This window comes from Lithobates pipiens, unplaced genomic scaffold, assembly GCF_037356315.1.
Source record: "Lithobates pipiens isolate NorthernLeopardFrog02 unplaced genomic scaffold, aLitPip1_a1.2 Scaffold_28, whole genome shotgun sequence".
Taxonomy (NCBI): domain Eukaryota; kingdom Metazoa; phylum Chordata; class Amphibia; order Anura; family Ranidae; genus Lithobates; species Lithobates pipiens.
Window position 1 is genome coordinate 29,472,716 of NW_027507789.1, and position 12,780 is coordinate 29,485,495.

Consider the following 12,780-nt stretch of genomic DNA (forward strand, 5'->3'; position numbering starts at 1 on the left):
TTGCCAGAACACCGGTCTGGGAGCTTCGGGGCTAACAATAGATAGAATAGTATACTAAATATTATGTGTATATATATATATATTATATAATCTATAAATTCATTCTATATGGTACGTCTATGGCTGTCCTTGAAGAAGGGGATGCAGTTCCCCAGACTTATGCTGGGTTACCACTCTATCATCATTAAAATATTCTACATAATGGGTGGTTAACCTGTGGCCTCTACAGCTGTTGCCTAACTACATCATGCCTCTGCCTTTGGGAGTCATGCTTGTACCTATCAGCTTTGCAATGCCTCATGGAACTTGTAGTTCCGCAACAGCTAAACAGCAACAGGTTGCGTACCCATGTCCTTTGATTAAAGAGACTATTGCTACTTCCATACTTCTCATTCACTCTGGCTATGGGCTTTGCCCCCTATACATGGTGAATTGCTTACAATTTCACATTCCTTCTGGTCAAGAGTACCTGTCACTTTGTCATGTTATAAATTTTATGAAAATGGTTTGTTGGTTGCAAGTCCTTTTTGCTTACTTTATTTCTATCATTTTCAGGATTTTGCCTGTAATTGTAGCTCGCACCCTGTAACATCCTGCTTCTCCAGACCATCCCGCCCTCACTCACGCCAATCCCACAGCAAGTGCCAGCTCCACCTAGAGTTGGGGCCTGAGGATAAACCTGCAAGCGGATCATTCTAAAGGGTCAACCTTCTGTTCCTGTATTCCAAGTCATATCTCCAAACCCAACCTCCACCGAAGGACAGTTCATGCAGAATAACTTGTGTATACCCTCATTTCTGTACATAGTATATCAAATTTATATTATTTCATTGAAAACTTACTTCACAGCCCTAATGCTCCTAGAATAGCACTTAAAGTAATTTTGTGTACCTTTTAAGGTAGGTACTAGAATACTGTATGTAAACTGTTTCTGTCAGTAGGAGCCAATTGCACAAACAACGTCACTGTCGTAAATTGTTTGGGCTTATAATTGGACGCGTTTGTGTCCCATTTTTTGAACCAAGCTCTTAATCATTCCTCTTATTGCACAAGATGGCTACATAGCCCTTATATCTCATGGTAAATGGATCAGTCTGACCAAGATGTATATTTCAGTTATGGGTGGATACTTGCGAACTAAATCACTCCAGACCCCAGATGTGCCCGCTGTCCTTGCTCTAGAGTCTTGTTCTTCCTGCTACGGAAGAGTTGGACCTTTTGCCATAGACGTGGGTGGCGGCCAATGTGGGGACCATGAAGAGGTTTCCATTTGTAGATGAGTGATTTCATTGGCAAATATCTACCCAGAATAAAATGTTTTGGTTGGACAGCTCCCTTTAATCTTGCAGTGTCAGCACTATAACTTTAGCTTAGGTTTAAATATCCCTACTGTAGCAATAGCTAGATGTAAAGGTAGATTGATCAATTATTTTATTTACAATGTTCAAACACATTTACAATGAAATGACCATGGTCTAATCTGTTTGAAATATTTAGACCAAAGTTTATACATTTTATTTATTGGGCAGTGAAATTTAAAATTTTAGGGCATTTATATAAATAAAAAACAAAATCGCTACGCCATCTGCGTAGTGGTTCTTGAAACAAACATCAGCTGTAGAAGATGTTGGGACGTAAGCCAGCAAGGCAGCTGACTGAAGTGTAATATTATGGATAGAGAAGGGCAAGGCGATTCATTGGCTGGTCTCTAGTTTACGTCATCCAGCCAGTACTGAAGGCTTCTGGGAGTATTGCCCAACAGAGCAACTCTATGCCAAAACATCAGTAGAAAAGCCTGGCCTGAGATTGAGATACAAATATTCTGTATATATGAATATTTAGTTGGCTGAAGATACTTGCAATGTGTATATAGTGTATATAATATATACATGGTCATGTTTCTTGCTGTAGCAGCACATTGGTTTTTAAACTGAAATGCACTGTTTTTTTTAATTATTTAATACATTCTGCCTTTTAATTTTAGAGACCTCTATGCCTTTTATTTACAGTTTCCTTCAATTTACTGTTTAGTTATATAAATGTCTTGTCAGTAGGTCAAATGCTCACAAAATGTTCAATTCACACTAACCCAATGACTTAAAAGGACATCTGCTCTAAAAGAAAAACAAAGTCCCCTAGTGCTTACCCCTCCTTTAGAAAATGCCAGGTGCCTGGCTGTCATCCAGATCCCCTGGCTTCAATTCTTTGAGTCGCTGACTCAAACATGTATGTAGATGAGGACTTTTTTCTTGTTTCAAGTCAGTAATTTAAGGTACAGAAGGAAGTTGGCCAACAACCTGGCAGCTAGCATTATCAGGAGGTCAGCAATGGCAGTCCCATATTTCTCTCATTTATTTTTAATTAACTGAACAATCATTGCTTGGTAGAATCTGTTGAGTTAAACTTTAACTTCAGCCATAATAATTTTTTTTTACTATTTGGATAGAGTAGAAAGCATAAGAACATGTGTCTTTATTGCTGTCTGAAACTGGCTGTGAAGCTTTCTTCTCACTACTTGTACCAAAAACAGTGTTGTCACCTGGACTCCAGGAGAGACACAGACAGCAATGAAAATGAACAGGGGTTCTAGCTTTCCCTATCCGCTTCTGATTAGGTCAGGTAAATAGGGAATCTTCCCCCAGTGGGGTCATAGAAAGGGTTAAAAAAAAGTTTTTGCTCCGAGGCTGAAATAAGAATATTGTCTGGAGATATACTTTAAAGGATAAGTTCATCATCTTAAGAAAAAAAAAAAATAAAAAATGCTAAACGCACATCATTTTGTAGGTAAAATTTTTTTTTATTAAGAGCCTGTAAAGCATTGCAGCTGCAATCAGCAGATCATCAGCATGCTGGTAGTTCGAGAACTAAAAGCCATCATGGCTGATGGCAATTGTAGTTCTCCCATTCATAGAACTCTGCAAATGAATGAGGCAGCCAAGTGGGCGGAGCCCCACACAGGCACGTTTTGTTTATATATTTTTTTTAATTGTGACAGCGGGTATGGGGAGAAGAGCCACAGCGCACTTCGGATCTGTTTGTGGAATTTGATCCTCTGCGCTCTTTCATTTGTTTATTGGGACCATTTGGAGGGTCAGATGAATATTTCCAACATGGCCAACTGGGTTTCCTTTAATTTAGATGCCCTGTGATTATCTATTAATATTCCTTACACTGCCCAGCTAGCAAATAATTATGTAATGTATCTTTATATTGTTCTTGAAAGCCATTGTCCAGGGCTGGCATGTCGGCTCAGTTTTTTTTTTTTTCTTGCTATCTTCCACTATCGCTGCAAATTACATACCATTTATTAATCCTCCCTACACTTCCACAGGGAACTGCCTTCGCACAGCTGACCTAATACACTCCCCTCCTGGCACTTGGTAGACCTTTGCTGATAACACATTCCTCCTGTTTGGCAAATTGGTTTACGTCAAAAACTTGGTGCAGTTTCCACTAAAATGTTTTTATACTGCGACTTTGTTCACTCCTAATAACTGCGTACACTGCCAGCCAGGAAACTCCTAGTTACTTTGAAGTATACAACATACACGCCTTCCAGTGAAGTGCACCTGTCACCAGCATCAGCTAGGTTACATATATAGGTACTAAGGGGGGTACCACTTGGTGCATGCATCTCCTAAAATACAGATAACGGATTAGCGCTTTGGCTCTCGTCCATCTCGAATAAGTCACTTCTCTCAACCCAGGGACTAGCAATGTGGAGAATAAAAAAGTGGCCAGACTTGGGCCCCAGTCGGCATTGGCATAGAGAATGCTCTTGGGGTATGTAGAAAAATGTAAGAAGACTGTAGCTGATACTGGTGACAGGAGTACTGGTAAGTCACACTGCCACTTATCACATTCCGTTATTGTCAAACATACACTAAAGTTGTTACACTTTTATTGGCAATAGTCTTACACTGCCACCTTGTATGAGACTGCTAGTAAGTGTAGATCACACTGCCACTCTGTACATTCCTTTCACTAGCAATGTATGGTGGAACTGCCACAGTGCAAGTGCCTAAGAATATGAGCAAACAAAACTGCTTGTGGCAATAGCATAGTGCACACTTATCACAGCAATGCCAGCTCACAGTACCACAGTGCACACTCCTTTCACTTGCAATGTATACTGAAACTACAGTGCAGCTTATGATACCATAGTGCACACTGCTAATCACGGCAACACCAGCTCACGATACCATAGTGCACACTGCTTAACAAGCTCACGATACCATAGTGCACACTGCTCATCACAGCAACACCAACTAGCTATATTATAGTGCACACTGCTTAACTAGCTCACGATACCATGGTACACACTGCTCAACACAGCAACACCAGCGCACGGTATCATAGAGCACACTGCTCCTCACAGCATGCGCCTCTTCACAACAATGCCAGCTCACAATACCATAGTATGCACTGCTTTATTTTCTACCTTGAACTCATAATGTATAATAATATTGTGGCTTTAAGATTCCACTGTTTACGCACATTTTAGCAACGGCGGTTTTAACAGACACTACATACTCCAGCTCCCAGTATGGAGGCTACGCTGCACAGATAGTCTAGAAACGACAGTTTAAAGCGACACGGCTAATGCCAATTTTTACAACATTAGACTGCTACCCGTCCTCTCCCAACATGGCAAGCCCACAACGTTGCCCTCGATTCACATAGACACCGCTTCCCTTAATCCCTGTAATGTTTTGTCTGATATGTACATATAGAACTATGTAGCACTGACCACGATGTAAGCAACATTGCAGTTACATAACACTTGAGATTTGTAGTTATATATTGAAATCTATCCAGTTAATGTGTATAGCACTGTGGAATATGTTTTATAGGCTGACAGCAATAAGAAATAAGTCTTTTCTCTTCACTAATTTAAAGGTGAAGAACTACATGGATCATTTTTATTATTATTAGGACTGTTAGATTTCTTGATTAAAAATATAAAATCACTGCCCAGATTTGGCCTTCTATGCCATTTCCTGATTTTTAGTATTGTTACACAGAGGCCTTTATTTAATAAGCCAAAGTACAGCAAACCACCTAAACCAATCAGAAGTAATCTTGTTAGTCCTAGTACACTAAATAGCTACAAATCCGATTGGTTGTAGTGGTTAAACTCCTTGCCCCAGGTCTATGATCATTTTCTTTAAAGTTCCTGAAGCAAGATTTTTTTTCCCATAATACCTTGGGAGGGTAAAGTTAAAGTGGACCAGTCATGATTGAGCCTGCGCAGGAATCTTAAATCTTTATGATAACCAAATGGACTTAAAGTGGAAGTAAACCCTCCTATTGTTTTCAGCCAAGGAAGCTGCCATCTTGGCCTCTATTTAATCTTTAACTGCCATGATGCTGCACATGTGATCAGTTATGACACCAGCCATTGGATGGTTTGTTTAAGAGCACAAGCAATGTGACCGTTACATTGCCGACACGTGCCGGGAATGTATCTGTTTTTTTAACCTGTTAAATCGATTGGGTTTACTTTGGCTGCACCCTAAACTTTAGCTGGAGGGTCGGAGGTCACCCTTGCTCGTCGATCTCGCACCGTCTGGCAGCAGGAGAATGTATAGTCAGGCAGTTAATAGACCAAATGTCAGACTATGGTGACCTCTGACCTGCTGATGTCATCAATGCCAACTCCCATCTTTATATGCTGACCATTTCATTTAGGACCCAATTGGGCTGCCAATGGGAACAAAAACAATTCTTTCTTCAGACACTTTGATAACTAAGACTTGGTTTTATTAAATTAAGGTCTTTGATTGTTAATCATTGGAACATTTGTATGTAAATAGTAACTGACACTGACACAATGACACAATTCTAAAATACGATTTTTTTTGCATTCATTTTAAAGTCTGTGTTTGTTTAAAAGCTTTACTTACAATGTACTTGGCTAAAATTTAATCCATCCAAGTATTGCCATCAATTTAGTACGGTTTTGTAATTGCCATTTAGAGTGGGAGCTAAATCATCTAAAACAATCATTTCATCTGTTTGCCATTGTTTCTAGGACAATAAAACTCTTCGTACTGTAAGAAATAATAGAGGGAAACACTAAAAGGACTCCTAAATTTGTCAGAAATTAGATCTGAGATCTACAGCAACCAATCAGTTTTCCCATTCTAGGTTTCTCATATGGTGCTAGGAAATAAAAGGGGGATACCGATTGGTCAGTAAAAAACATGTCTTTGTTCACACACTTTAAGGCGAACCTTCCATGGAAAATAAAAATATATCGAAGGTCTGCTTGGTTGTCAGCCCCATAAACCTGTTTTTTTGTTTGTTTTCTTTAGTTTTTTTAACCACTTGCCGACCAGCTGCCGCAGTTACTGGCTCGGCTGGGCGAAACAAGGTTATGTAACGTTTCTTTGCCCTGTGACCACTAGGGATGCCCACAGAGCCGATGCGAGTGCCCGGCAGTCGCAATCACCGTTGGCCTCACGCGATTGCTCAGGCCACATGGAGAACCGGCATCTGTGTGTGAACACGCAGTTTCCGGTTCTCTGAGGGTAGGCATGACAGATTGTCTGTTAATACAGAGTATGAACAGCGATCTATTGTCCTTTCAGAGCGCGCGAGTCAGTGATTTCACCGCAAGCATCCCTTGTGAATATCTCTTTAAACAGTGCAAGTTTAGGAGATATTCACGTTATCTACAGGTAAGCTTTATTATAGGCTTACCTGTAGGTAAAAGTCCAAAAGTGGAGTTTAGCTCTACTTGAAAGTATGGTGAAAGGCAGGAAAGATGGGGGCTAGAAATCCCACAGAATACCCTCCAGCACTGGAGTTTTTATAACTATTTATATACCTTTTTTATACAGGTGGTGTGGGGTTGTCCTCTAAGTGACCATTCCATTGCTGTGGTCCGGTCCGCTTTAAATAAAAAATAAAAACCTGATTGCTTCACCACTTGTTAGAATAGTGTCTAAGATGGCAGCACACTCCAGTCTTTGTACAATTTCCTTTAGTGCCCTTTCACATTGGTGCATTGCCACAGGGCCAACTGCTGTATGTGCATTGCCATGTATTGTGAATGGCACCCCAACACATGAAACAACGTGTATTGTGTTTTTTTTAAAAAGGGGCATGTGCGTTTCTTGTCCATTAGTGTGTTGGCAACCCATTCATAATGAATGACCTGCCATAATGCAATGCACGTTAACGTGGGCAAAAAAAGTGTGTATGCATTGCAACCAATCGTTTCGTGTGAATTGGCCCTTGCAGTATTCATCACGAAGCTATGTGAGGGCTACCTAAGTAAACTTGACATTTGCATACATCTAGATAGATGTACAATCAGATTGTGTGGCCAGTCTTAGCTGTATGTTTTGTAAGGTGATGCTGTATTAGGCCATCGGTTTAATGTTATGCCTTTGTACTGTGATTAGGTCGTGGTAGACCGAAGAGAAGATTTTACTTTCATATACAAATGGTGCAAAATGAGTTGGCCTATTAAATCTTTTTTTTTTGTTTTTTCCATAATTTTACTCACCTATACACATTTGTATTAAAGTGCATACTATATTGTAGGAACACCAACAAGTTTGTATTTACTCCACATTGTACTGATAAATTATTTTGTATATATATATAAATATATCTGGAGACAATTAAACTGCTGGTTGGGAATAGCTGAAACGGTTCTTACACCATACACATGGTCTTAATAGTAATATGATTTTATATCATAAATACAGTTTAATTTATAGTTGGCCCGTAATGATCTTGGCATGCATGTCTATAGAGACAGTCACATATCCATTCCTCCTGGCACTTTTGTAGGGTAAGTCTGGATCAGAGTTGAGTGGTGACTGTATGCCCTGTGATATGGCAGGGCTTATTTAGTCCAATGCGTACAGTGGAGTGGGCTAACCTAATCGGAGCGTTTTTTTTTTTTGTTTTTTTTTTAACACTGCCTTTTTGTGCTATTTTTGCTTTATGGCCTCGCTGCTCCCCTGGAATACTGGGGGGGGGGTGCTGCTTCCATGGGATATTACGGGGTGGCACTGCTGCCCTTGGATATTGCAGATAGACACTGTCCCCCTGGGGTATTACAGGGTGGCACTTCTGCCTTAGAATATTATAGGGGAGTCATTGCTGCCCTGGGACATTGCAGATGGACATGGCCCCCCTGCTGCCCTGGGACATTGCAGATGGACATGGCCCCCCTGCTGCCCTGGGATATTAGAGATGGGCAGGGGTTGCTGCCCTGGGACATTACGGGGAGGCCCCTGCTGCCCTGAGACATTGCAGATAGACATGTCCCCCCTAGGATATCGCGGGGAGGCCGTTGCTGCCCTGGGATATCGCGGGGAGGCCGTTGCTGCCCTGGGATATCGCGGGGAGGCCGTTGCTGCCCTGGGATATCGCGGGGAGGCCGTTGCTGCCCTGGGATATCGGAACCACAGGAGGCTAATGTACCTGAATGAATGAGATGCAGCTTGACCGCCAGTGTTCTGACACCTCTTAACCCTTGCAGGACAGTCCACATGCCCAACACTGGTTGTCATGAACACTCAAGTGTAGGGCCATTACTGCCAAACACTTGTAGAGAAATACAACACCCCTGTGCAGTCTGTGTGCAAAAGTAGGCTGCAGGCGCTGGTGTATATGTATTCCCAGCAGAGGAAATTGAGGGCCATACATGAAGCAGTAGTCAAGCTGTGGCAATCCAGACCCACATCCATCCATAAGGATGGCCCTCTAGGCTTTTTTCAGCAATAACAATGAAGAATCCCGTGATCAAAAGACCAACTTTAAAATAACAAATAAAAATGGAACCAATTGTTATTAAGCACACAAGTTAATTATCTGGACACCAACCACCATGTATAGTATATTTATTTATTTTATTTAGGATTTTTGTTTTTTTAATTATTTTTTTTCTACCTTGTTTTGCATTTTTCTTTTTTTTTTAAGTAATTTTGTTTTCTTTAAGCACACACACGAGATGTTATAATTCAACCAGCAGCTTCATACAAAGTGCAATGTTTTGGGTGGGAACGAGTAACTATACGTAGCTGTATGACAGATATATTTATTCTCATGCAAGCCTACGTATAGGGACTCGATGCATGCAATAGGCGGGGACGGGGAATTAACATTTTTGAATGTAAATACTTGTTTTTATGTTTTTCTTACATTTTCATTATTTTTCTGCATTTTTTTTAATGTGTCGACTTTTTAAATAATACCCTACTTTATAACAGTGATTTATTTTTATTTTTTTTTCAAAATTTGTAGCAGAAATTCATCATTTCTGCCTTTGTAAATATCTAAAAAAAAAAAAAAAAGAAAAAAAAATGTTTCTAATTCTGTGATGTAATTAGTAAACCAAGTAAAGGAAATGTTTTTAAAATTAGGATGAATACAAATACCCCATCCGCTTGTGTTTTTCAAGAGTAAAATCTACACAGAATTTCTTATAAACCCTTTGCCTTTGGAGATGTATTCAAATATGTTTCTGCTTTTTTTTTTCCTTTTGTTTAAACTGTCATTGTTGTAAAATGGTCAATTTTGCATTTTACTATCTTTCATGTCTTTTCACTGCAGTTGTCTTTATACATGTGTGTGTCAACTAATTGTCACATTTCTGTAAAATAAACTATTAAAAAAAGTGATTGTTTTTTTTAACACTGATTTATTGCTTTTTACAAATGTATTTCTAGTGGGGTGGGGCGCTTTCTAACTCTCTCCCTTGCCGACAATAGAATCACTGAGGTACAACTGACACATTTCCTAATTGGCTTCACTCCCTTGCTGGCCAAGCTGCTGGAGAACCCTATCAGCTAGAGAAGGAGCAACAATGGAGTGGCATCTTGCTGGTTCAACTAGCGAGGGAACAATGCCATAGGAGAAAAGTGGTCACTTGGTAGTTGTCATCAGTGACCAGATCGCTAGTGTTGCACGGCCTTAAAGGTGACTTTGAGTGTGTATTTATTACATCCCTATGGGAAATGGATTGACAACTGTTTAATAAATGTCCATGTATAAATATAATTGATATGGATCTATATATAGATAGATAGATCTAACTCCAAAACAAGGGTCATCAGACTTCGCAGTATAGAGACCACATCATATATTTTTTACAAAAGTACTAAATAACTATTGTGACTACGTTGCTGCTCTTAAAAGTGTGGTGCCTTTTAACCACTTCCCGACCGGCGCACGACTATGTACGTCGGCAGAATGGCGTACAGGTATGTCCATTTGTATTTGCCGGCCTGCCATTGCGTGCGTGCCGCCAGTCGGGTCCCCCGTGACTCCAGTCGCGGGTCCCGCGGACTTTATTGCCGCGGGGATACCCGCGATAGTCTCACGGGGAGGCTGAACTAGGAGATGCAGATGTAAACAGCATCTCCCCATTCTGTCTGGCAACAAGTGACACTGATCTCTGCTCTGTGTGATTGGAGCAGAGATCAGTGTTCACCAACACACAGCCCAGCCCCCCCACAGTTAGTAACGCGCCCCTAGGACACACTTAACCCCTACACTGCCCCCTGGTTAACCCCTTTACTGCCAGTGTCCTTTACACAGAAAGCAGTGCATTTATATAGCACTGATTGCTGTATAAATGACAACGGTCTAAAAAATGTCCGATGTGTCCACCATAATGTCGCAGTCGCAATAAAAAAAATTCTGATCGCCGCCATTACTAGTAAAAAAAAAAAAATTATTAATAAAATTGCCATAAAACTATCCCCCATTTTGTAAACACTATAAATTTTGCGCAAACCAATCAATCGCTCATTGCGATTTTTTTTTTTTTTTTTTTACCAAAAATAAGTAGAAAAATACATGTCGGCCTAAACAGTTTTTTTAAATATTTTTGGGGGATATTTATTATAACAAAAAGTAATAAAAAAATGTGTTTTTTTTTCAAAATTGATGCTCTATTTTTGTTTATAGCGCAAAAAATAAAAACCGCAGAGGTGATCAAATACCACCAAAAGAAAGCTCTATTTGTGGGGGGGAAAGGACGTTAATTTTGTTTGGGAGCCACGTCGCATGGCCGCGCGATTATCCGTTAAAGCGCCGCTGTGCCGAATCACAAAAAGTGGCCTGGTCTTAAGCCAGCACAATGGTCCAGTCCGAAAGTGGTTAAACATGAAAATATGTGGGGAAAAAAAGCATTACCCTATACTAATCCTATTGCTAATAGTTCCTCATATAAATGGATATATCAAAGGAGTAAACACACTATGGGGTATCAAACGCATGCATCAAATTCCTCACAAAAATATATACATCACATAGTAAACACACTATTGGGTATCAAACACATATTTGGATAGCTGACGCATGCTATATAAATGTCCACCTTTATCAATCTCCGTTAATAGTTGTGGTTAGACTTGTACTGTAAACATAAATTCAGGTGCGGTCTGTGCTCCCCTTATGTGTGCTCACTCAAAAGCTGCTCTGGACTCCCATGATAGGAGTCTTTTGTGCCTGTGTTATATCCAATCACTGGGCTTTGTAGTACTACGTGGGTCCTTGTAGACAAGGTGTAATCATGTGCAGTAATAAATGGCAGAAAAGAGAATATAGCAAAATTCAGTTTTTTGTTTTTTTAAACCAAGCATAAAAATAGAATCCACTCACATGGTAAAAATTGTTTAAAAGCATAAACCGGCAGTAACTTGCATCTCACCAGCCAGATCTGACAACTGACGCATTTCGTCCCTCCCATGGGGCATTCTCAAAGGTTTGATGGTTTCACACCTATGCATTTCCCCCTTCCATTGAAATCTATATAAAATCCATCAATATTACTATATACTATATTACTATATTGTATTGGATATTGACATGCATAATGACACACATCTTAAAGTGGATGTAAACCCTCACATATACCCAGTGAAGTGAACAGCCTCAGATGATACACATGGATGAAACAAATCTCCCTACATAAATTTTACATGTATATCTGCTGTCTTCATATTTATATACCGTTTAGTAAGTGCACATCCTGTTGGGAGATTTTCTCTTCCTGGTTAGCACTGCAGTGAAATCTGGGCATACAGCCAAGACAGCCGATTGGAGGAAAGGCACACACCCCCTCTCCTCATAGGTAGAGAGTTTCAGAGCTGTTCATTGAATCGTTCAGCTCTGTGCTAATCTATAGCATCCTCCCCAACACAACTCAGGTTGCTTTGATCATATGTGACTGAGAACTTGTCAGGAATTATCAGGCTGATAACAGAAGAATGGAGCAGGAGACAGCTATGGGACTTAGTGCTTTGAAGAGAGAGAACAAAACACTGCAGATATACATGTGCCCAGCTCAAATTTCATCATTCGGGTTTACATCCACTTTATGTGTTTGATTTCAATGGAAAATATATTAAGCATAAATATCCACAATTCTTTTTATATACAGTGCCTTGCGAAAGTATTCGGCCCCCTTGAACTTTTCAACCTTTTGCCACATTTCAGGCTTCAAACAAAGATATAAAATTCAAATTTTTTGTCAAGAATCACCAACAAGTGGGACACAATTGTGAAGTGGAACGAAATCTATTGGATATTTTAAACTTTTTTAGCAAATAAAAAACTGAAAAGTGGTGCGTGCAAAATTATTCGGCCCCTTTACTTTCAGTGCAGCAAACTCACTCCAGAAGTTCAGCGAGGATCTCTGAATGATCCAATGTTGTCCTAAATGACTGATGGTGATAAATAGAATCCACCTGTGTGTAATCAAGTCTCTGTATAAATGCACCTGCTCTGTGATAGTCTCAGGCTTCTGTT

At 40.0% G+C, this 12,780-nt stretch overlaps 1 protein-coding gene across 4 annotated transcripts in view; it reads left to right on the forward strand.

The window, feature by feature from the left end:
* Positions 1–9,657, forward strand: part of MTCL2 (microtubule crosslinking factor 2) — a 169,975-nt gene extending 160,318 nt beyond the window's left edge. For 3 of the 4 annotated variants that reach the window (XM_077458975.1, XM_077458978.1, XM_077458974.1), the window contains one exon: positions 556–9,657. In XM_077458975.1, coding sequence (XP_077315101.1) covers positions 556–699 — 144 coding nt within the window. In that variant the 3' untranslated portion in view covers positions 700–9,657. The remainder of the gene's footprint in view (positions 1–555) is intronic. The other variant, XM_077458977.1, reaches the window with a different exon arrangement.
* Positions 9,658–12,780: the final 3,123 nt, after the last annotated feature.